Source organism: Eleutherodactylus coqui, chromosome 6 (assembly GCF_035609145.1).
Source record: "Eleutherodactylus coqui strain aEleCoq1 chromosome 6, aEleCoq1.hap1, whole genome shotgun sequence".
NCBI lineage: Eukaryota > Metazoa > Chordata > Amphibia > Anura > Eleutherodactylidae > Eleutherodactylus > Eleutherodactylus coqui.
In genome coordinates, this window is record NC_089842.1 from 224,114,346 (window position 1) to 224,140,885 (window position 26,540).

Genomic DNA, 26,540 nt, shown 5'->3' on the forward strand with positions numbered 1-26,540 from the left:
CCAATCACAGCCATTCAGTGATGTCATTCACTGAACGGCTGTGAATGAGTGAGCACCGGGATGCCGTGGACCAGGTGAGTATCAATGTTTTATTTTTTTTTTCATGTAGGTTCGCTAGGGCTTATTCTGAGGGTCGGCTTGTATTTCAAGCCTCCCCTGAAAACCGGGGTAGGGCTTATTATCGGGGTGGGGCTGATAATCAGGGGAAACGGTAGTGTGTTCATGATAGGCTGACCGCGCAATGATTCTCCGCTCGTGGACAGGTACCGGCGCTTTACATTAGCAATGCTATGGGAAGCGTCGGCTGGCATGATTCGCCGGCAGTTTACCACCGGCAAATAAACTGCCGTGGACAGGGGCCCTTACACAGGTAGAGTTCTACCCTATTTACATGGGATGAGCCGTAGGTGAAACGAAGTCGGACACTCGTCCCAGTGATGCCCGCTGCTGTGCTGTTACAGAGGAGTAACAGCACAGCAGCGGGCATCTTCCCCTGCCCACCTACATCCGCTATAAACGCACAGTCGTTCAGTGTAAACAGCAGTCAGTCACTTCCGAACGGCACGTCATCATTTCCTGCATACAGAAACCGAACAATCTTTGTTCAGGCGCTTCGTGCGTTTACACGGAACGACCGCGGGATTTCTGAATGATAATCATCCCGTTCGCCGCTGGATCGCGGGCTTCTCACTCAGCGCTCCACCTTCTAGGACAAGCCAGCAATCCAGCGATAGTTTTTGTGCTGACTGAGGGCTTAAACAGACGGCGGGATTTTGTCCCGTCATGCGGCTGTGATTATTATGGCCGCATAACGGGATGAAATTAAACCACGGATTTCAATGGTTTCATTTTCACTAGCGGGATTCTGGCGCGTTAATAGTACAAGTAAGAAAAGGTAAGACTTGCCCAACTTCCCGCTGTTCTTTTTCCACTCTAGCACAGAGTTTGAAAAGTCAGAGAAAAAAACCCAAAAAAAACAAGCACCCTGGATTTTGCGCAACTCCGCTCCGCTCATCTGTTTAAGCCCTGAAAGTCAGCGATAACGAACTGCGAACCAATAGAGAGCGATCTTTTTGTATTTAAACTGCAGAATTATCGTTCAATTTCGTTCATTTGAAGGAATTTTGAGCAGTAATTACCCCGTGTAAATGACCTGGAGGCACTTTGTGGTGAATAAGTAGGTTCCGGGTTGTAGTTTGGGCACTCGGTCTCTATAAGGCCCACCATCACGGATATAGATGATCGAGTGTGTAGCAGGACGTATAGATTATATTGGTGGACAAGTGCATAGTAGGCCGGTATATGTTATATTGGTGGTACAGTATATATTATATATGCGCTACAGTGTGTAACAGGACAGTATACATTGTGTAGGTGGTTGAATGTATAATAGGACAGAATATATTACATACGTGTTAGATTGTATAACAGGACAGTATGCATTATATAGGTGGCTCAGTACATAACTAGGCAGTGAATTAAATGAAGAGATTTGGAGTATATCTTTGGGAGAGGTCATCTCATCTCACCTCCACCAGGTAATCGAAGAGTCGGGAATACAGGGCCTTAGAGAGGGCGTCACGTGTGAAACACGCCTGCTCCACATTGAGTGTCACATCGATGATCTCAGATTTCCCACCCCATTTACTATCCATCTTGCGACTGGTCAACTTCTCCTTTAACCAAGACTGGTCAATGCCCAGAAGATACGAAGGAAAAGCCAAAACTGCAGAGAGACACACAAGGCGAGGGTCAACGACCAGAACCCTGACCCAACAATCACGGTCCTCGCTCTCCAGCAGGGCAAGGCTCCTTCCCCCCCAACCCACTCACAGTCATAGCTCTCCACCTGGATGAGGCTCAACGACCAGAACCCTGACCCCTCAATCATGGTCCTCTCTTTCCAGCAGGAAAAGGCTCAGACCCCCCCCCCCCCCCAACCTGATTCATTGTCCCAGCTCTCGATCTGGATGAGGGTCAATGATCAGAATCCAACCCCTGCCTTCCACATCATTGTACCCCCTACTTACAGTCTTCGCTGTCCACCATGGCGTAATTGCCACTCTCTCGAAAACCAATGTTCCCCAGGTGCAGGATGCCAGCAATGATCTTCAGGACGGACGCCTGAGCTTCATGGGAGACTCCGACTACGTCCATCGCTGCCTGTAGGGTTGTGGAAGAGGATAGCTATGAGCAGGATATCACTATCAGCGGTGCCCTCGCTAGTGGGGCCATTGACCATTCTCTTACCAGCCTTCTTGGCATCACCCACCATGGTTTCAGCAAATTCATTCTTGTCGCTGACGTCCTCCACATTGTAGACGGCGGACTGGTTGAGATAGAAGTAATAATCGGGACTGGTGACCCCCAGGTTCTCCCGGTCCTCCGCACTAACCCCCTCCAAAAGCTGCAAGATAAGCAGATGGTGAGCGCCCATATGACACAACCTCTATAGGGGGCGCTCACTTAACATTCACCTGGTAGAAGATGTGGAAGTTCCTCTCCCCGGAATTCTGACTGACAACACGAGACTTCTCCAGGAGGAAGTTAGAGATCCGACCCCCGTCCGGTTCCCCCCCACGGCTGAACTGGATCTCAAAGTACTTCCCCTGCAGAAGAAGGCGGAGCGGCAGATTATTACATCATAAGACATCTGCAGAACATCGCTCTGTCCCCTCTACCTCCTGATATGCCTTGCAGACCATCACATGTTGTTGCTGTGAACTCACAAATCTGCTGGAGTTGTTGTTCCGAACGGTCTTCGCGTTCCCGAAGGCTTCCAGCAGCGGGTTGGACTTGAGGATAATGTCCTTCACTTGCTGGAAGAACAGAGAAGTGATGAGTTGGGAAGAGAGACGGGTGTGGCAGCCCAAAGGGACCCCCCAGTACCTGGACCTTGGCCCCTCCGCCGGACACTTTAGAGATGTAGCCCATGATGTACTTTGCTGCAACGGTTTTCCCGGCTCCGCTCTCCCCGCTGCAGAACGAGAACAAATAATAGCTGAGTCCCAGCACTTGCATCTCATGTAGCATGTGCGGGCCCTGGGCCCCCAGGCGAGGGGGACAGAAGTACCACAGGTTTTCTGTAACTAATGACGCACCTGATGATAACGCACTGATTCTCGCCGTCTATCAGCATGTTCCGGTACATTGTATCAGCCAGAGCGTAGATGTGGGGAGGGTTTTCATACTGAGCCTGTAGGGGGTGCAAACACAATTATCCAGCAAACATCAACTAAGTGTGGAGAGATCAGTGCTGCGGCACATGGGGTGATGACCCCCAAGATACAGCAAGAAATAAAACCTCCGCGTGGCTCCACCCATAGCTGAGCATAAGATGGGAAGAACCTGTGACAGGAAGTGTTGGAGAGGAATCGGTAACTTTCCTATCAGTGAAGGAAGTATATCTAGATAATAATTGTGTGTACGTGTCCAGACATCGTCGTCCATATACATGTACAAAAAGCATCAACGGTGCAGCAGTACCGCTATCGACCACTGTGAAGTAGCAGAGAGCAAGAGAAAACTTTCCCAACTTTGGAAAGTTATACAGGTGTGTCGAATGGTTGTTAGCCAATAACAGCAAAGTGTCTGAAGCCTGTATACAAAGGTGTGGAGTCAGGTGACAGTAACTGTGTGACTCACTTCCTCCATCCCATTAGCAGTAAATGGAAGATCGGTATGCAGTGCACACGTTACACGCTCATTACTGTATAGTGCGCCCCCTATGTCTGAAGGGTGTATGAGGTTCTGCCTGATGTTATATGGCTACTGAGGACACAGATGTACTAGTAGTGAGGTACACGCAGATATAACGCCTACTGACTACTCATATTTCTACTCACCGCTCCCTGGTACAGCTCAATCTCCTTCTCTGTGAAATACGGAAGCTGCTTAAAAGGGTTAACAGAAATCAACACCGGCCCAATGTATGTCTGAAAGGGTTAAGGAAGCAGCATACAGCATGAAGACACTCTCATACACGGACCCCCAACAAGTACTGCTATACTGACCATGCTAAGGCCTCTGCTGGTGTTACCCCCTTTCTCAGTGTCAGTCGCCCTCTAGTGGTGTTACCCCATCCCTCAGTGTACAGTGACAGCCACCCTCTAGTGGCGTTACCCTCTCCCTCAATGTAAGGTTACAGTCGCCCTCTAGTGATGTTACACCCACCCTCAGAGTAAAGTAACAGTCGCCCCCTAGTGGCGTTACCTCTTCCCCCAGTGTAAGGTAACAGTCACCTTCTAGTGGCGTTACCGTACACTGAGGGAGGGGGGTAACAAGTCACCCTCTGGTGGTGTTACCCCCTCCCTCAATGTAAGGTAACAGTGGCCCTCTAGTGGTGTTACCCACTCCCTCGGTAAAAGGTAACAATTTCCCTTTGGTGGTATTACCCCTCCCTCAGTGTAGGGTTACAGTCGCCCTCTAGTGGTGTTACCACTCTCTCACTGTCAGTTGTCCTCTTCTGGTGTTACCCCCTTCCTCAGTGTAAGGTAACAGTTGCCCTCTAGTGACATTAAAAATCTTCCCTCAGGGTAAGGTTAAGGTCACCCTCTAGTGGTGTTACCCCCTCCCTCAATGTACGGTAACAGTTGTCCTCTAGTGGCGTTGCCCCCTCCCTCAGTGTAGGATTACAGTCGCCCTCTAGTGGTGTTATCCCCTTCCACAGTGTCAGTCACCCTCTGTTATCTGTAGAGTAGAGAAGAATACGAAGATAAAGTCGTCCATATAGCGTTTCTTCAGGTTGTCCACGATGGCTTCTTCCGTGATCTTGGGCAGAAGAACCATGTCATCCACCCCGCTCTGCCGCACATTCTGGGTCTGCCAGTGGTACCGCTCCTTACTGCCCTGTAGGGGGTGACAGGCAGTAGATGTTAGCTTGTCACATGACTACAGGACTGCTATATGTCATCCACTGATTCTCCATACATTGAAAATGTAAATAAGAATCCCACAAGAAGAATTTACAGGTGACCCAACAAGACACACGTACAAGCAATCCACAAGTGACCCAACAAGACACACGTACAAGCAATCCACAGGTGACCCAACAAGACACACGTACAAGCAATCCACAGGTGACCCAACAAGACACACGTACAAGCAATCCACAGGTGACCCAACAAGACACACGTACAAGCAATCCACAGGTGACCAAACAAGACACACGCACAAGCAATCCACAGGTGGCCCAACAAGATACACGCACAAGCAATCCACAAGTTACCCAACAAGACACAGATACAAGCAATCCACAAGTAACCCAACAAGACACACGTACAAGCAATCCACAGGTGACCAAACAAGACACACGCACAAGCAATCCACAGATGGCCCAACAAGACACACGTACAAGCAATCCACAGGTGACCAAACTAGACACACGCACAAGCAATCCACAGGTGACCCAACAAGACACAGATACAAGCAATCCACAAGTAACTCAACAAGACACACGTACAAGCAATCTACAGGTGACCAAACAAGACACACGCAATGCAATCCACAGGTGACCCAACAAGACACACGCACAAGCAATCCACAGATGACCCAACAAGACACACGTACAAGCAATCCACAGGTGACCCAACAAGACACACGTACAAGCAATCCACAGGTGACCCAACAAGACACACGTACAAGCAATCCACAAGTGACGCAACAAGACACACGTACAAGCAATCCCCAGGTGACCCAACAAGACACACTTACAAGCAATCCACAGGTGGCCCAACAAGACACACGTACAAGCAATCCACAGGTGACCCAACAAGACACACGTACAAGCAATCCACAAGTGACCCAACAAGACACACGTACAAGCAATCCACAGGTGACCCAACAAGACACACGTACAAGCAATCCACAGGTGGCCCAACAAGACACACGTACAAGCAATCCACAAGTAACCCAACAAGACACACGTACAAGCAATCCACAGGTGACCCAACAAGACACACGTACAAGCAATCCACAGGTGACCAATCAAGACACACGCACAAGAAATCCACAGATGACCGAACAAGACACACGTACAAGCAATCCACAAGTGACGCAACAAGACACACGTACAAGCAATCCACAGGTGACCCAACAAGACACACGTACAAGCAATCCACAGGTGACCCAACAAGACACACCTACAAGCAATCCACAGGTGGCCCAACAAGACACACTTACAAGCAATCCACAGGTGGCCCAACAAGACACACGTACAAGCAATCCACAAGTGACCCAACAAGACACACGCACAAGCAATCCACAGGTGGCCCAACAAGACACACGTACAAGCAATCCACAAGTGACCCAACAAGACACACGCACAAACAATCCACAGGTGACCCAACAAGACACACGTACAAGCAATCCACAGGTGACCCAACACGACACACGTACAAGCAATCCACAAGTGACGCAACAAGACACACGTACAAGCAATCCACAGGTGACCCAACAAGACACACGTACAAGCAATCCACAGGTGACCCAACAAGACACACCTACAAGCAATCCACAGGTGGCCCAACAAGACACACTTACAAGCAATCCACAGGTGGCCCAACAAGACACACGTACAAGCAATCCACAAGTGACCCAACAAGACACACGCACAAACAATCCACAGGTGACCCAACAAGACACACGTACAAGCAATCCACAGATGACCCAACAAGACACACGTACAAGCAATCCACAGGTGACCCAACAAGACACACATACAAGCGATCCACAGGTGACCCAACAAGACACACGTACAAGCAATCCACAGGTGACCCAACAAGACACACATACAAGCAATCAACAGGTGACCCAACAAGACACACGCACAAGCAAGGCACAGGTGACCCAACAAGTCGCATGCACAAGCAATCCTCAGGTGACCCAATAAGACACACGCACAAGCAATCCACAGGTGACCCAACAAGACACACGTACAAGCAATCCACAGGTGACCCAATAAGACACACGCACAAGCAATCCACAGGTGGCCCAACAAGATACACGTACAAGCAATCCACAGGTGACCCAACAAGACACACGCACAAGCAATCCACAGGTGACCCAACAAGACACACGTACAAGTAATCCACAGGTGGCCCAACAAGACACACGCACAAGCAATCCACAGGTGACCCAACAAGACACACGTTCAAGCAATCCACATGTGACCCAACAAGACACACGTACAAGCAATCCACAGGTGACCCAACAAGACACACGCACAAACAATCCACAGGTGACCCAACAAGACACACGTACAAGCAATCCACAGGTGGCCCAACAAGACACACATACAAGCAATCCACAGATGACCCAACAAGACACACATACAAGCAATCCACAGGTGACCGAACGAGACACACGTACAAGCAATCCACAGGTGACCCAACAAGACACACATACAAGCAATCAACAGGTGACCCAACAAGACACACATACAAGCAATCAACAGGTGACCCAACAAGAGACACGCACAAGCAATGCACAGGTGACCCAACAAGTCACACGCACAAGCAATCCTCAGGTGACCCAATAAGACACACGCACAAGCAATCCACAGGTGACCCAACAAGACACACGTACAAGCAATCCACAGGTGACCCAATAAGACACACGCACAAGCAATCCACAGGTGGCCCAACAAGATACACGTACAAGCAATCCACAGGTGACCCAACAAGACACACGCACAAGCAATCCACAGGTGACCCAACAAGACACTTGTACAAGTAATCCACAGGTGACCCAACAAGACACACGTACAAGCAATCCACAGGTGACCCAACAAGACACACATATGCCAGCGTCCAGAAGAGTGAGACTAATGGAGAGACTGCAGCAGGAAAAGAGAGTGCAGAGTCAGTAGCGCCAGAGGGCCTGATATATATCGCGGCAGCGGCTATTTAGCTGTTGGTCTCTCCATGCTGTGGTCGATGTCCACCAAAAGAAAGACCAAAGGGGCCGAAGTCTCAGTGACGCTGAGACTTGAAGTCGCCTTTTAACATAATAACTTTCATGTCCTATGTTGTGTCCATGACTAGAGCAATGCTCGGCCGCAGGCAATTCCGTCTTTCTATAATGGTGTGGAGGTGAGACCTCATCCTTGCTTTTAGTTTTTTGTCCTGTTTTTCCAACATAAAGGCCCCCAACAGGACATTTACTGCACTGGATCAGGTACACAACATGAATGTCCCCGGGATCTTATAGTCCTGCTGTGTGTTGAGGATTTGTATCCTGTTCATGGTCTGTACATGTCAGCAGGTCTTACAGCTCCTTACCTTACAGGGATAAGTTCCTTTTTGTGTGTCGGAGGACAATGCACTCCTGATTATAAAGTTCCTCAGACTTGGAGGTTGCCTGCAACACAGAAGCAGAGGGTCCTGGAATATGGTGTTAGACGGTCATCCTTGTGGAGGGTATGATGGAGTTTCTTTGTGGTTTTCCTTAGTACCTCTAGCTGTGAATTGTAGGTCCCCATTAGAAGTACACAACCATTTCCTTTCTTTTCTGTGTATTGAAGTAGTTAATTTCTTGGTGGCTCTGGTGATTTGGTCATCTATTGAGGTGGGATGCTAGCCCTGATTTATACATTTCATTTTAAGATGGTATAGATGTTCCTCTTTGTCCGTTGGGTTGGAGCAGATCTGGTTGTATCTGATGGCCTGGCTATAGACAATGGAGTTTTTGATGTGTTTAGGGTGGTAACTGTCCCATCTGAGGTATGTGGGTCCATCAATCGGTTTCCGGTATGGGGATGTCTGTATTGAGTTGTTTGAAATTTTTATTGTGTCCAAAAAGTTGATTTCTGTATACAAGTAGTTTAATATCAGGTTTATGTTGGGGTGAAATGCATTGAATTTCTCATAGAATTTTATTAGTTCTTGTTCGGTGTTGGTCCGGATAATTATGATGTCATCAATGTATTGGAAGTAGGCTAATGGTTTGTGGAGCAGGAACCCAGAAAGTCACTCTGCAGTTTTGCCATGAAAAGGTTGGCATATTGCGGTGCCATTTTACTGCCCATGGTGGTTCCGGTGAATTGCAGGAATATCTCTTTGCCAAAGGAGAAATAATTGTGTCCGAGGATGAATCTTGTGAATTGTAACACGGATTCAGAGGCAACCCAATTGTCCTCAAGGTGTGCCTGGCAGGCGGTCAGTCCATTCATGTGTGGGATGTTGGAGTATAAGGATTCCACATGGTGGCCAGGATGCGGAGAAAACTATGGCTGACAGTTTGTTCAGTAGGTCTGTGATGTCCTGCAAGTAGATGCTTATGTTCCTCACCGGTGGTTTAGGGACACCTTCTACCCATCCTGAGATTCCTTCAGTGAGGCTTAAAACAGTCTTGTACTCGTGTAGCTCCACATCAGGAAGAAAAGAACAAAATGACCCCCAGTGGATGTCCCAGACAATAAGGATGGCAACATGGTCGCATTCCTGGGATGAAGTGCCCCACAACTGACGAGAGAACAGACTCCCTCCCTGAATTACTGGACACTGTGATGGCGGTGCTGAAGACCAACACTGGAACGTATGAAGAGCTGAAGTGGCGGAGGCAGCTCTGCTAGTGGGTATAAGCGAGAGCCAATTGCAACCCCAGGACCATATGAGGCACAGTCCCCGGCCAGGCTCATGGAACTATAATGAGGCACCAGTCTAACGGGTGAAATAATGACATCATGGTTTAATCAGCTAAAATGGAAGGCCAAGGGTTAAGCGGGGAAATGTTATAATGTAATGCACAAAGGGTTAAAGGCGATCGTGTGATGTACCAGCTGTAATGTAATATAGATGCTGCATCTATGGCGCAGTAAGGCATTTGAGACAGAGCTGCATGTAATATGGATATGAGTACAGTGATATAACACGGAGTACAAAGTGCGACGACCACAACATGCATACATGTTCTGCAGGGCAGGACACTGCGCCTATGGGGCATTTGCTGCCAGGGCCCAGGGCCATAATACTGATGTGATGCAGCGGGACTGCTTATACGTGGGGGACACAAGTGAGGTCATGCATGGGATACGTCTGATATAGTGAGTGAGGTCATATATGGGGACACGTGTGATACAGCGGGACAGATACAGAGACACATGTGATACACAGTTCTCTCCTGAGGAATGTAGCGCCGGGCTCACCCTCTCTGCATAGTGCAGGTCTGAGCACAGCGTACGAGTCGGGTAGGAATGTGCCTGAATCTGGGTGGAGCCTCAGGGTAAGGGGCCGGGTGAGCTGCACTTTGACCGGGTGTCTCAGTACCACAAACATCTCTTCTCACAGAGCGTTTTTTCTAGGCCAAATCCTTCCCCAGATCCAGACAATCAATGATCTGATCCCTGAGAGGGTAATGGGGGTCCTGGAGTAACATAACAAGAACAGGGGGACTGAAAACCCCCAAATCGCACCACACATGCCCTGAATATACTAAATGTGATTGTTCCCAGCAGGAGAAACCAAATAATCTTGTGGATACGAGACCTTTTAATGGCCAACAAAGATACATAATGTTATAGTGAGCTTTCGGACCTCTCAAAATCCTTCCTCAGGGTATGAAATAAATCCAAAGAGGCATACTGTATGTATATATATATATATATATATATATATATATATATATATATAGGTCTTTTCTGTGTATTGAAGTAGTTGATTTCTTGGTGGCTCTGGTGATTTGGTCATCTATTGAGGTGGGATGGTAGCCCTAATTTATAAATTTCCTTTTAAGGTGGTATAGATGTTCCTCTTTGTCCATTGGGTTGGAGCAGATCTGGTTGTATCTGATGGCCTGGCTATATATATATATATATATATACACACACACACACACATACACACGTACATATGTAGTGGCCTGGAAATAGGCACTACACAGCACTGTTTAGCTATGGGGACCAATAATATAATAACCAGCCCTAGGGTTTAATCTGCATCAATTTACACAAGAGATGCTGGTAACCTAGCAACCAGTTAGGACGTTTTTAATCCAGCTGCACAGGATAGAAATAAAATGCATAGAGACTCAGGTGAGGCAGGTAGCCTAGCAACCAGATAGGCTGTGATTGGCTGCAGACAAACTGGTCAGGTGACAGAGGTGATAAATAGCCGGACAACGGTCACAGGAGCCAGAGTGAGTGAGCGCACCAGGCAAAGCAAGTGCCAGAGAGAGTGCGCCAGAAAAAAGAAGCGCCCGACAGGTGAAAAGAAAGTGCCAGGCAAGAGAGAGAAGTGAAAAGAGGCAGAGAGATCAGCCGTGACAGAGAGAGAAAGAGAGAAACAAGAGATAAATCTGAGAAAACCGTGAGTAAATGAGGAGGAGGGACAGCTTTGACAGTGAATAGAGGGAAAATAAAAGATGTAAATATGAAGAGAGGGAGATAAAGAAACAAAGAGATATAAATACAAAGAAGGATAGAGAGAAGGAATCCAGAGTATAAGGCCGCCTGCACACGGGTGGAAATCCTGCGGCAGGATTTCCCGCGGGATTTCCGCCGCTCAAAGCCTGCATAGGAGTGCATTACAATATGCACTCCTATGCAGACGGCCGCGGTTTGGCCGCGCGAAATATCGCGCGGCAAACAAACCGCGGCATGTCCTATTTTTGTGCGGGGCTCGCAGAGCCTCGCACAGAAACGTCACTCACCCGGCCGCCGGCTCCGGTCTGCGCATGCGCCGGCTGCCCGGCAGCCGGCACATAAAAGAGCCGGGGCCACCGGGCGCGGGTGAGTACGCGCTCGTCTCTGCAGGTGCTCGGGTCGGGTCTCGCGACGAGAATTCTCGCCACCGGATCCGACCCGCTCGTCTGCAGGCGGCCTAAATGAGTTAGACACAGGGGTCTACATTGTTGCAATTTAAGTATCATTTATTATGCACTGAATGTTATGAAAAAAACTACCTCATCCCACTGCCTTATTTAAATTAAGCAAAATATCTGGCTCCGTGTATTACTCCACACCCCACCACTCACAACTACAAATTGTGCCCACGAGCACTGGTGTCCGAACATAACAAATCACAATTAATTGCCATCCACAAAGAATAATCATAAAATTAGTGCTCACCATAGCGCTTTATGGCGTCACGGTGCTTTGGGCTGGCATGACAGCCGTTAGTGGCAACACAAAACACATGAGACAGGTACACAAGGCACAAATATGGTGTGATTAATTTGCACATAAAACAATACCAGAACAGGATAAGGAAAGGAGTAAGTGCATAATTAGTCCACTGATAAGGAATGTGATAGTTTTGTGGTCTCTAGATTGGTGTTAGGGGGTCACCAGGCCAGCATGTTATCTCTGCTATAGATTTCTCATATTCTCCAGTGATGCATGAAGCCTCTTGAGATGTTGATGCCTATCTTGAGTGTCAAAGATGGTTGTAAACTTGTACTCCCAAATTCTTCAGTGACACTGAGACTTGAAGTTGCCTTTTAATATAATAACTTTCATATGTCCAATGTTGTGTCAATGACCAGAACAATGCTCGGCTGCAGGTAATTCTGGCTTTCTGTAATCATGTGGCGATGAGACCTCATCCTTGCTTTTAGTTTTTGTCCTGTTTCCCCAACACAAAGGCCACCAACAGGACATTCATTGTTCTAGATCAAGTACACAACATCAGACGTGGTACATGTGAATGTCCCAGGGATCTTATAGCTCTGCTATGTGTTGAGGCTTTGTATCCTGTCCGTGATCTGCACATGTCAGCAGGTCTTACAGCTCCCTACCTTACAGGGATAAGTTCCTTTTTGTGTGTCGGAGGACAATGCACTCCTGATTGTAAAGTTCCTCAAATTTGGAGGTTGTCTGTAACATAGGAGGGGAGGGTCCAAGAATATGGTGTCAGATGGTCATCCTTGTGGAGGGTATGATGGAGTTTCTTTGTGGTTTTCCTTAGTACCTCTAGCTGTGAATTGTAGGTCACTACTAGAGGTACATGATAGTTTCCTTCCTTTTCTGTGTATTGGAGTAGTTGATTTCTGGGTATCCTGGTGGCTCTGGTGATTTGGTCATCAATTGAGGTGAGATAGTAGCCCTGATTTTAAAATGTTCTTTTAAGATGGTATAGATGTTCCTCTCTGTCCGTTGGGTTGGAGCAGATCCGGTTGTATCTGATGGCCTGGCTATAGATCAGGGACTTTTTGATATGTTTAGGGTGGTAACTGTCCCATCTGAGGTATGTGGGCTGACCAATTGGTTTTCGGTATAGGGATGTCTATATTGAGTTGTTTAAAATTTTTATGTTAGTGTCCAAAAAGTTGATATCAGTATACAAGTAGCTTAATTTCAGGTTAATGGTCGGGTGAAATGCATTGAATCTCTCATGGAATTTTATTAGTTGTTTGGTGTTGGTCCATATGGTTATGATGTCATCAATGTAGTGGAAGTAGGCCAATGGTTTTCTGTAGCAGGAGGCCAGAAAGTCACTCTGCAGTTTTGCCATGAAAAGGTTGGCATATTGCGGCGCCATTTTACTGCCCATGGTGGTTCAGGTGAGTTGCAGGAATATCTTTTTGCCAAAGGAGAAATAATTGTGTGTGAGGATAAATCTTGTGAGTTGTAACATGAATTCAGAGGCAACCCTATAGGCCTCAAGGTGTGCCTGGCAGGCGGTCAATTCATCTTCATGTGGGATGTTGGAGTATAAGGATTCCACATGGTGGCCAGGATGGCACCAGCGATGAGAAAACTATGGCTGACAGTTTGTTCAGTAGGTCTGTGATGTCCTGCAAGTAGATGCTTTTGTTCCTCACCGGTGGTTTAGGGACACCTTCTACCCATCCTGAAATTCCTTCAGTGAGGGTTAAAACAGTCTTGTATTCTTGTAGCTCCACATTAGGAAAAAGAGAACAGACTGACCCCCAGTGGACGTCCCAGACAATTAAAGCTGAAGTGGCAGAGGCAGCTCTAGCAGTTGAGAGTCACTAAACTGGTCTGTCAACCTCAATATGAGGAAGACCTCTCTATACACCAGACACCCCACACATCATATCATTCAGGTCACCATACATTAGACCCAATTCTACATTATACAGGTCACTATACTCCAACCCCCCCCCCCCCCAACAAACACGCATCCTATCATATCATACAGGTCACTGTACGCCTCATACATCATATCATACAGGTCATTATACACCAGAGACCCTCTCCCCATCATACAGTCACTATGCACTACACCCCCATATGTATCATACAGGCCCCTATACACCAGACGCCCCACACATCATATCATACAGATCACCATACACCACACCCTCCCCCCTCCATATCATACAGTTCACTATTCAACCCCCCAAGACCAGAAAAGACACACATATTATATCATACAGGTCACTATACACCAGACCTCCCATAAATATCATAGAGCCCCCCACACACACACATCATACATCTTACTATGCACTCGACCCCCCCCTCCATATCATACAGTCACTGTACACTAGACCTCTCTTCCTCCATATCATACAGTCACTATACACTAGACCCCCCCCCCCTCATATCATACAGTCGCTACACACTATACCCCCCGTCCTCCATATCAGACAGTTGCTATACACTAGACCCCTGTCCTCCATATCATACAGTCGCTGTACACTATACCCCCCCTCTCCATGTCACTATACACTAGACCTGCCCTCCTCCATATCATAGTCACTATGTAGTGTCCCAGTAAATCATTCTGGTCCTCTCCATGAATGTCATACATGTTTTGTCCTATGCAGATGCATTGTGCAAACCCGTCTTGTCACTTCCAGTGTGTGCGTTGCACAGCTGCAGCGCTTGAGAGGTTAATTCTAATAAAATCATTGCCTGTCTGTAAATGTATCAGTCTGTCATGTCATGTGGTATAACTGAGGGTATAAATATGAGTGCTTGAGAGCAGGAAAGAATTCCATCTTGTCTGCTACCAGAGTTTCACTAAACACGGAGCCACATGGAAGCACCTTCAGCTTCCTTGTGGTGAAGATGGAAGAGGAGAAGAGATATCCCGTAGCGACTGTATTCTGGATGTGAATAGAGTGAGCCCAGATCCAAGAGCGAGCATTCGTAAGTAATTCTGTAAGACGAGCCCAGTGCAGAGATACAAATTCAAGTTTACAAGTTTCCTACGCTGCTGTCCAAAGCTAGGATCACTGCGTAGAAGTACGCTACCAAGTAACACCCACGCATCTCCAAGTGCAGGGTGCCAATACTAAAAGTCAAATTAATTGCTGCCAGAGTGTCTGTGGAGTGACCCTACTCCCTCACTCCTCCGAGTGCCCCTAGTCCAAGAGCGGTACCTGACAGATGACGTGGACTACAGAACCAGTTTCATCTTATTTATCCTCCCTAACCTCTGATCTCTCTTCTTACCTGCACTGTGAAGATTGTACCCAAGTTGCTGTGTAATAATTGTTTGCTATAAGTTATTTCAAGTAAAGTTCATACCGGGCTCTAACCGTTCCTAGGGACCCGAGGTACTAGAAATCCGTGTCTGTGATTATTCTTCTCCGTGTAGAATAATTTGTTCCGGTGTGTAGGAACGGTGGCGTCACCCGTGACAAATACTACCCTCATCCTCCTGTTTATTGGCATTCCCTATCCTAGGAATGTCTTTGGTGGCCTGCAGTGTACTCTGGCCTTGGCTGCGTGTCATCCCTCAGGGAAAGGAGTCTGGTAAGTGCCGCGTGACAAGCCATCACTTAACCCTCCCAGCTCCCAACGTGTGTCAGGTGTCTGGGGTACTCCTCTGGGGTACTGCAACTATACACCAAACTCTCCTCTCCACTTCCATATGGTACATGTCAGAACACACCTGACCCCCTCCATATCACATAGGTCATTATACACCAGACCCTTCCTACCTCATCAAACAGGTCACTATACACCAAACCCCCCACAAACGAATCCTATCATATCATACAGATCTGCTATCTTGGACCTAATTCTTACCCACAGGGAAGAAATGGTTGAGGAAGTAAGGGTGGCTGGGACCTTAGGAGGCAACGATCACGCTATTCTTGAGTTTTGGATAACAAGGGGAGAAAGACCTGAGAAAACTCAGACCTCAAGGTTGAATTTTAGAAAGGCAGATTGTAATGACTCAGGCTTCCTACACACTGCCCAGAGCGATATTGGGCCAAGAAACTCAGCCCGATATCACGCTTATGCGATGTCCTAGCAGATGCAAGACGTTTTTGTGTCAAATACACCTCCCATCACTTCAGTACAGTTGGGATCCTCCAGCACGGCACGCAGCCATGCCGGAGGATCAGCAAGTGTTTCCCATTGTTTTCAATGGGAAACCTCGCATTCGCATGCACATCGTACGCCATGTGATGTGTTTTCTGTCCCCCACTGAAAACAATGGGCGATGTGTTTCAAGGAAATGTTCAAAGATAGGACATTCCACTAAAGAATGAGGTTCATATTTGTGCAAGTTTTGTGAATCCTTCATCACACAAATGTTGCCCAGTTTTCACGGCCATGTAAAAGCTGCCACAGAAAGAGGATAGGAAGAATCCAATGGCTGGATGTTCTTAAGGACAGAAATGTCAAAGCACAATCGTTAACAATCCCCAAAAGAAGGAAGAATGGGAAGCATTTAAAGAGACCAGGATGGCTGAACACAGAACTTGCACACATGTTAAAAAGGAAGAAAAATATGTTCATCAAATGGAAAGAGGGGGAAATATCTAAAGAAGAATATAATGGGGTCTGCAGAAACTGTAGAGCAAGTTTCAAAAAAGCTAAAGCTACTAATGAATTGAGGCTTGTAAGAGAGGCCAAAAACAATAAAAAAGGATTTTGGGGGTATGTCAAAAGGAAAGTCAAAGATGCTATTGGATGCTTACAAGTTAAAAATGGTTTATTGGTTCAGAAAGATGTTGAGAAGGTCGAACTTTTAAATTTATATTTTGTATTTGTTTTCTCTCAGAAAGTAGATGGAACATCAACTGATCTTCCCTGTGCTATTGGGGAAATAAAAGAATGTAGGCCATCTATAAGCAGAGAGATGGTGACGGAACACATATGGCCCTTTTACACGGGACCTCACAAAAAGGTTCGTGGCAGCATCCAGGGCGTAATGCAAAAATAAATAATTTATTCCTCCAAGAACATGCTACGTTTCGACCCTCATGGGGTCTTTCTCAAGCTTGAGAAAGACCCCATGAGGGTCGAAACGTAGCATGTTCTTGGAGGAATAAATTATTTATTTTTGCATTACGCCCTGGATGCTGCCACGAACCTTTTTGTGAGATACTGTGATATACTTTGGGGGGTCTTCTGAGGCTCTGACCCCCACATTGCTGGCGTGCACCCGTTGGACTTATTAGTCCCCTTTTCGGTTTGGTTTGAAGAACCCTGAGGTGTGCTGCAAGTTAAACCCGTGTGGATTGCCTTTTACACGGGACAACAGTCGGCTTAACGACTGTGTGAGCATTGACATCACTGTAAAGGCTGTCAGCGCTCATGAAGAGCACTTTAGACTGACAGACTTCACCACTGGATCATCGCTCAGCACTTCACCTTCGATGTGATGCGCTGACCAAGGAGAATTTACACGGAACAAGAAGCCAGCAATAGTTTTTATGGTGACTGAAAGTTAGTGATAACGACTTGTGAATGAACAGTGAGCAATTTTTTTGCATTTTCAGTGGATGATTATCGCTCAAAATTGTTCCTTTGAACAAATTGTGAGCAATAATAGTTACGTGTAAATGGTCCATTAGCTAACTTAGATGAATTCAAGTCTCCAGGTCCAGATGAATTACATCCTAGGATACTAAAGGAAACAGCGGGGGTAATTGCTGAACCACTTGCTGGAATCTTTGAAACTTCCTAGAGAACAGGAGAAGTCCCAGAAGAAAAGGGAAAAAGGTGGATCCAAGAAACTATAGGCCTGTGAGCCTGACCTCTATACCGTGAAAGATCTTTGACAAATTATTAAACAGCATGTATGCACATACTTGGATAAAAATGGAGTAATTAACCAGAGCCAGCATGGGTTTGTTACAAACAAATCATGCCAGATGAATCTAATTTCCTTCTATGACAGAATCACTGACTGGGTTGATCAGGGACATGCGCTGGATATAGTATATCTTGACTTTAGTAAAGCATTTGACAAAGTATCTCCTACCATACTTATTGAAAAAATGACCAAATATGGGATTGAAAAGGCAACTGTTAGGTGGATTCACAACTGGCTGAGTGATGGTACTCAAAGAGTGGTCATAAATCGCTGTACATGCAAGTGGAAGAATGTATCAATACGGGGTACCACAAGGCTTGTTCCTACGCATATTGCTAGGAGACCAGATAACAAATGGTATAAAGAAAGCCAGAATTTGTGGGCAGATAATGCAGGACAGTCTTGGGAGCAACACCCCTAGACTGTCTGCCACCTCCGCTTGTTCTTCTGGGTTCTTTCTACAAAAGAAGTGGTTTATACTACTTCCAAAAAAAGTAGTATAAACCAGCCGAGCTGAGAGAGCAGCATCCTTTCCTGAAGGCTCTCGGAACATCTCACCATAACAGCACAAGAGAATGTCGCCTGAGCCATAGAAGAGGGTTTCCAGGGAGTTGGGCCACTCTCTGATGTCATTCCCTGGTTGCGTCTATTTTTTTGCGCGTCCGATACGCTGTCTATTCGCATGGAAAACAGTACGCATACGCAAAACATGTCTGCAGTCATATGCTGCAAAATACGGCCCAGTTGTGTGAGACCGACCTTAGTCAGACCTCATTTGGAATACTGTTTCCAGTTCTGGGCACCCCCCTTTAAAAAAAGACATCAACAAACGAGAGCAAATTCAGAGAAGAGTTACCAAGTTGGTGAGCGGTCTGCACATCGTGTTCTATGAAGAACGGTTAAAGGATCTGGGAATGTTTAGCTTGCAAAAAGGAAGGCTGAGAGGAGACTTAAAGGGGTTGTCCCGCGCCGAAACGGGTTTTTTTTTTTCAATAGCCCCCCCGTTCGGCGCGAGACAAACCCGATGCAGGGATAAAAAAAACAAAACAGGTAGTACTTACCCGAATCCCCGCGCTCCGGTGACTTCTTACTTACCTTGTGAAGATGGCCGCCGGGATCTTCACCCTCGGTGGACCGCAGGTCTTCTGTGCGGTCCATTGCCGATTCCAGCCTCCTGATTGGCTGGAATCGGCACACGTGACGGGGCGGAGCTACGAGGAGCCGCTCTCTGGCACGAGCGGCCCATTCAGAAGACAGAAGACAGGACTGCGCAAGCGCGTCTAATCGGGCGATTAGACGCTGAAGATTAGACGGCACCATGGAGACGAGGACGCCAGCAACGGAACAGGTAAGTGAATAACTTCTGTATGGCTCATAATTAATGCACAATGTACATTACAAAGTGCATTAATATGGCCATACAGAAGTGCTGAACCCCACTTGCTTTCGCGGGACAACCCCTTTAATAGCTGTCTACAAATATCTGAAGGGCTGTCACAGTGCAGAGGGATCAGCCCTATTCTCATCTGCACAAGGAAAGACTAGAAACAATGGGATGAAACTGAAAGGGAGGAGACACAGATTAGATATTAGACAGTGAGGGGGATCACACACACACTTTCATATCATACAGGTCACTAGACACTGAAGCCCCCCTCCCCCCTACACACACACATTATATCACACAGGTCACCATATACCAGACCCCCATAAATATCACACAGGTCACTAGACATCAGACCCCCTTCCCACATTATATCACATACAGGTCCGAATACAACAGACTCCCTCAAACACTGTATCATAGGTCACTGAAAACTATTCCCCCTTCCCCTCCTTCTCCATATCATACAGGTCACTATAGAGTAGACACATCCCCGCCAGTAAAGCAGGAGCACCACATCTACCAGCAGTAACACCAGAATGGTATATTACACAAGAGTACTACAACTTCCAGCCTGTAGCAGCACTCACCATGACTCTCCCCAGTGTCTCCTCGCCCGCCGCTACAGCTCTCACGTTATCTGGGCGGCTCCTGTGCCCAGGTGAGCTGCGGGCGGGACAACAACAGCAACACCTGATGGACAGGAGCGGAACTGCAGTACAATACATACCCAATAACAGTGCTGTACACTGTCCTTCTCAGACCCCTGTATATAAACACAGTATACCGTCCATCCACAGATTCCTGTATATAACCACAGTATACTGTCCACGCCCAGACCCCTGAATATAACCACTGTGTACTGTCCATCATCAGACCGATGTATATAACCACAGTATACTGTCCTTACCTGACTCCTATATATAACCACTGTATACTGTCTGTCCCCAGACCCCTGTATATAACCACAGTATACTGTCCATTCCCAGCCCCCTGTATATACCCATAGTTTACTGTCTTTACCTGACCCATGCATATAAAACCACAGTATACTGTGCATCCCAAACGCCTGTATATTCCCACAATATCCTGTCCATGCCTAACCCATGTATATAACCACATTATACTGTCCTCCCCAGATCCCTGTATATAACCACAGTATACTGTCCTTCCCAGACCCCTGCATATAACCAAAGTACACTGCTTATCCCCAAACCCCTGTATATACCCACTGTATATTGTCCTTACCCAGACCCCTGTATAAAACCACAGTATACTGTCCTTCCAAGATCCCTGTATATAACCACAGTATACTGTCCTTCCCTAGACTCCTCAATATAACCAAAGTACATTGTTCATCCCCAGACCCCTGTATATCGCCAGGCCCAGATAGAATACACCCAAGGATACTAAGGGAACTAAGTGATGAGATAGCTAGGCCGCTATATCTAATATTTCTAGACACTATCAAGACCGGGTTTGTACCATTGGATTGGCGCATTGCCAACATGGTTCCAATTTACAAAAAGGGGACCAAAAGTGAGCCTGGTAACTTCAGGCCGGTAAGTCTCACTTCAGTAATGGGAAAAATTTTCGAGAGACGCCATCGACGAGTACCTCAAGGAGAACAACGGAATAACTCCTCACCAGCATGGATTCATGAAGGGTCGATCATGTCAGACAAATCAGATCAGCTTCTACGATGAAGTAAGCTCTAAGCTGGACCTGGGAGAGTCTATTGATCTCGTATATCTGGACTTCTCTAAAACATTTGACACCGTGCCACATAATAGGCTGATATATAAAATCAGACAGCTCGGATTGGGTGAAAACGTGTGTATCTGGGTAAGGAACTGGCTGAGAGATAGAAAGCAGAGGGTGGTAATAAATGGTTCGTACTCTGATTGGACCACAGTCACTAGCGGGGTGCCACAGGGTTCAGTATAAGGCCCCACTCTGTTCAACATATTTATCAACGACCTGATAGAGGGGCTGCACAGCAAAATATCAATATTTGCAGATGACACAAAATTATACAATATAATTAATGCAATGGAGGACAATGTGCAGCTACAAACGGACCTGGATAAGCTGGGGGCTTGGGCAGAAAAATGGCAAATGAAGTTCAATGTTGAAAAATGTAAGGTTATGCACATGGGCAGGAGAAACGGATGTCACCAATATGGGGTACTGCTAGGGAAAAGTGATATGGAAAAAGACCTGGGGGTACTAGTGGACTGTAGACTAAACTGGAGTAACCAATGCCAGTCAGCTGCTGCAAAGGCAAATAAAGTCTTGGGGTGCATTAAAAGAGGTATAGGGGCGAGGGACGAGAACATTATCCTCCCACTATATAAGGCACTTGTCAGACCTCACATGGAATACTGTGTACAGTTCTGGTCACCGGTGCTCAGGAAAGATGTTACAGTGCTGGAGGGAGTTCAAAGAAGGGCAACTAAACTAATACATGGAATGACAGAACTGGAATACCCAGAGAGGCATCAAAATTGGGATTATTTACTCTAGAAAAAAGACGGCTTAGGGCGAGCACCCACTGGCGTTTGCGTTTTCCGCGGGAAAAAAAATGCAGCGTTTTCGCGGCGTTTCCCGCGATTTTTCCGCGCGTTTTTCGCGGCGTTTTCGCGGCTTTTCCATTAATTTCCATTGACTTTCATGGGTGCATTAGGAGAAAAATAAGGACACATATGCAACTGACAGTTCCTATGTTAAAAACGCAAACGCAACGCAAAAAAAACGCCAGTGGACAGGAACACATGTTATCTCTATGCCTGTGCAGGAAAAACGCAAAACGCAGGTAAAAAAACGCCAGTGGGTGCTCGCCCTAAGGGGCGACCAAATAACCATGTATAAGTACATGAGGGGACAATACAAGGATCTCTCCCAGGATCTGTTTATACCCAGGACTGCGACGGTAACAAGAGGGCATCCGTTATGTTTAGAGGAAAGCAGGTTTCATCACCAACACAGAAAGGGGATTCTTTACTGTAAGAGCAGTGAGACTGTGGAACTCTCTGCCTGAGGAAGTGGTGATGGCAAAATCCATAGAGGAGTTTAAAAGGGGACTAGATGTCTTTCTGGAGCGGAAGGATATTACAGGATATAAATCTTAGGTTAATTGTTAATCCGGGTATACAGACAGGTAGGAACTATTAGGGGTTGATCCAGCGAACAGTCTGATTGCCATTAGAAAGTCGGGAAGGAATTTTTTCCCCAAAAGGGCTAATTAGCTTCTGCTCTTGGGGTGTTTTGCCTTCCTCTGGATCAACAACACAGGCGGATAGACAGGCTGGACTAGATGGACATTGTCTTCATTTGGCCTTACGAACTATGTTACTATGTATATAACCACAGTATACTGTCCTTCCACAATTTCATGTATATAACCACTGTATACAGTTTCTCCCCAGACCTCTGTATATAACCACACTATACTGTGCTTACCTGACTCCTATATATAACCACTGTATACTGTCTTTCCCCAGACCCCTATATATAACCACCGTATACTGTCCAGACCCCTGTATATAACCACAGTATACTGTCCTTCCCAGACCCCTGTGTAAAACCACAATATACTGTCCTTCCCCAGACACCTGTATATTTTCACACTATACTGTTAATGTCTAAACCATGTATAAAATCTCAGTACACTGTCCATTCGCAAATCTGTATATAACCCAGTATACTGTCCATACCAGACCCCTGTATATAACCACAGTATACCGCCAATCCTAAGTCCCCTTTATATAATCACAGTATACTTTCCATCCCAAGACTCCTGTATATACCCACAGCATAGTATGCTTCCCAGACCCCTCCATACAACCACAGTATATTGTCAATCCCCAGACACCTGTATATAATCACTGTATTCTATTCATCCCACACCCCTGTATATAATCACTGTATATTGTCCCAGACATCTATATATATCCACAGTATACGGTCCTTCCAAGAACACTGTATATAATCACAGTACACATTCCATCCCCAGACCCTATATTTAACCACAGTACACTGTCAATCCCCAGAACCCTGTATATAACGAAAGTGAACTGTTTATCCCCAGACCCCTGTTTATAACCACAGTATACTGTCCTTCACAGACCCCTGTATATAACCACAGTATACTGTCCATCCCCAGACCCCTGAATATAACCACCGTATACCGTCTATCCTCAGACCCCTGTATGTAACCACAGTATACTGTCCATCCCCAGACCCCTGTATATAACCACGGTATACTATCGTTCCCAGACCCCTGTATATAACCACAGTATACTGTCCATCCCCAGCCCCCTGAATATAACCACCGTATACCGTCTATCCTCAGACCCCTGTATATAACCACAGTATACTGTCAATCCCCGGACCCCTGTATGTAACCAAAGTATACTGTCCACCCCCAGACCCCTGTATATAACCACAGTATACTGTGCTTCCATCTCCAGACATCTATATATAAATCAACAGTATACTGCCCTTCTAAGAACACTGTATATAATCACAGTACACAATCCATCCCCAGACCCCTGTATATAACCACAGTATACTGTCTTTACCAGACCCCTGTATATAACCACAGTATACTGTCAATACCAGACCCCTGTATATACCCATAGTATACTGTCCATCCCAGACCCCTATATATATTCACAGCATACTGTCCTATTCAGACCCTTGTATATAATTGTATACTGTCCTCCCCAAACCCCCTGTATATAACGAAAGTAAACTGTTTATCTTCAGACCCTGTATATACCCACACTATACTGTCCTTCCCCAAACCTTTGTATATAACAACAATATACTCTCCATACCAGACCCCTGTATGTAACCACAGTATACTGTCCTTCCCCAGACCCCTGTATATAACCCCAGTATATTCTCCATCCCCCAACCCCTGAATATACCCACAGTGTACTGTCCCTGTATATAAAAACAGTATGTTTATCCCCAGACCTCTATATACAACCACAATATACTGTCCTTACCTGACCCATGTATATAAAACAAATGTATACAGTCCATCCCAGACCACTGTATATATCCACAGTATACTGTTCTTACCTGACCATGTTTACATAACAATAGTAAACTGTCCGTCCCCAGACGCCTGTATACACCCACAATATACTGTCTATGTCTAACCCATGTATATAACCACAGTATACTGTCTACAGCATACTCCTGTATATACCCACAGTATACTGTCTATCCGCAAATCTGTTTATAACCCAGTATACTGTCCATACCAGACGTCTGTATATAGCCACCGTATACTGTCCATCGCAAGACCACTGTCTATAACCAAAGTATACTGTCCATCTCAAGACCCGTTTACATAATCACAGTATACTGTCATCCCAGACCCCTATATTTAAGTCCCGTATAGTATCCATCCCAGACCCCTGTATTTAATCACAGCATACTGTTCTATCCTAGACCCCCCGTATATAACCGCAGTATACCATCCTTCCCAAACGCCTGTATATAGCCACTGTATACTGTCCTTCCCCAGACCCCCATATATAACCACAGTATACTGCCCCTCCCAGACCCCTATATATAACCACAGTATACTGTCCATCTTCAGATCCCTGTAAATGACCACCGTATACTGTCCATCCCCCGACCCCTGTATATACCCACAGTTAATTGTCCCCACCTGACCCTTGTATATAGCCACAGTATACTGTCCTTCCCAGTCCGCTGTATATAGTTACTGTATACTGTCCATCCTCAAGTTCCCTGTATATAACCACAGTATACCGTCCTTCCCAGCCCCCTGTATATGCCCACAGTTTATTGTCCATTCCAGACCCCTGTATACCCCCCAGTATACTGTCCTTCCAGATTCCTGTATATAATGACAATATACTGTCCTAACCCGACCCCTGTATATAGCAACTGTATACTGTCCATCCCCAGACCTCTGTATTTAACCACAGCATACGGTCCATCACAGACCCTTGTATATAACCACAGAACACTGTCCCTACCTGACCCCTCTATATAGCCACAGTATACTGTTCTTCTCCAGACCCCTGTATATAACCACAGTATACTGTCAATCACAGACCCCTGTATATAACCACAGTATACTGTCCCTCCCAGAACCCTGTATACAGCCACAGAATACTGTCCATCCCTGACCTCTGTAAATAACCAAAGTATCCTTTCCTTCCCAGACCCCTGTATACAATCACAGTATACTATCCCTCCCAAACCCTTGTATATAACCACAGTATACTGTCCTTACTAGTCCTCTGTATATAACCACAGTATATGGTCCTTACCAGACCCCTGTATATACCCCCAGTATACTGTCCTACCAGATTCCTGTATATAATCACAGTATACTGTCCTTACCCTACCCCTGTATATAGCCACTGTATACTGTCCATCCCCAGACCTCTGTATTTAACCACAGCATACGGTCCATCACAGACCCTTGTATATAACCACAGAACACTGTCCTTACCTGACCTCTCTATATAGCCACTGTATACTGTCTTTCCCAGACTCTTGTATATAACCACTGCATACTGTCCTTCTCCAGACCCCTGTATATAACCACAGTATACTTTCCTTCTCCAGGCCTCTGTATATAACCACAGTATACTGTCCTTCCCAGAACCCTGTATATAGCCACAGTATACTGTCAATCACAGACCCCTGTATATAACCAAAGTATCCTGTCCTTCCCAGACCCCTGTATACAATCACAGTATACTATCCCTCCCAAACCACTGTATATAATCACAGTATACTGTCCTTACCAGACCTCTGTATATAACTGCAGTATACTATCCTAACCAGACCCCTGTATATAACCATAGTATACTATTCATCCCATACCCCTACAGCATACTGTCCTTCCTAGACCCCTGTATATAGCCACAGAATAATGTCAATCCCTGACCCCTGTATATAACCAAAGTATACTGTCCTCACCTGACCCATGTATATAACCACTGTATACTGTCCATCCCCAGACCCCTGTATATAAATACAGTATACCGTCCATCCCCAGACCCATGTATATAACCACTGTATACTGTCCATCCCCAGACCCCTGTATATAAACACAGTATACCGTCCATCCCCAGACCCATGTATATAACCACTGTATACTGTCCATCCCCAGACCCATGTATATAACCAAAGTA

General features: G+C 46.2%; 1 protein-coding gene across 1 annotated transcript in view; it reads right to left on the bottom strand.

Annotated features, from left to right (window-relative positions):
* The window catches only part of LOC136633324 (unconventional myosin-Ie-like), a 37,849-nt gene extending 17,841 nt beyond the window's left edge, over positions 1 to 20,008 (bottom strand). Inside the window, exons 1-10 of the mRNA XM_066608978.1 lie at positions 19,938 to 20,008; positions 4,711 to 4,848; positions 3,846 to 3,935; positions 3,102 to 3,196; positions 2,890 to 2,977; positions 2,730 to 2,819; positions 2,478 to 2,609; positions 2,273 to 2,407; positions 2,031 to 2,163; positions 1,530 to 1,726 (exon numbers count right to left, since the gene is read on the bottom strand). Coding sequence (XP_066465075.1) covers positions 1,530 to 1,726; positions 2,031 to 2,163; positions 2,273 to 2,407; positions 2,478 to 2,609; positions 2,730 to 2,819; positions 2,890 to 2,977; positions 3,102 to 3,196; positions 3,846 to 3,935; positions 4,711 to 4,848; positions 19,938 to 19,940 — 1,101 coding nt within the window. The 5' untranslated portion in view covers positions 19,941 to 20,008. The remainder of the gene's footprint in view (positions 1 to 1,529; positions 1,727 to 2,030; positions 2,164 to 2,272; positions 2,408 to 2,477; positions 2,610 to 2,729; positions 2,820 to 2,889; positions 2,978 to 3,101; positions 3,197 to 3,845; positions 3,936 to 4,710; positions 4,849 to 19,937) is intronic.
* Positions 20,009 to 26,540: the final 6,532 nt, after the last annotated feature.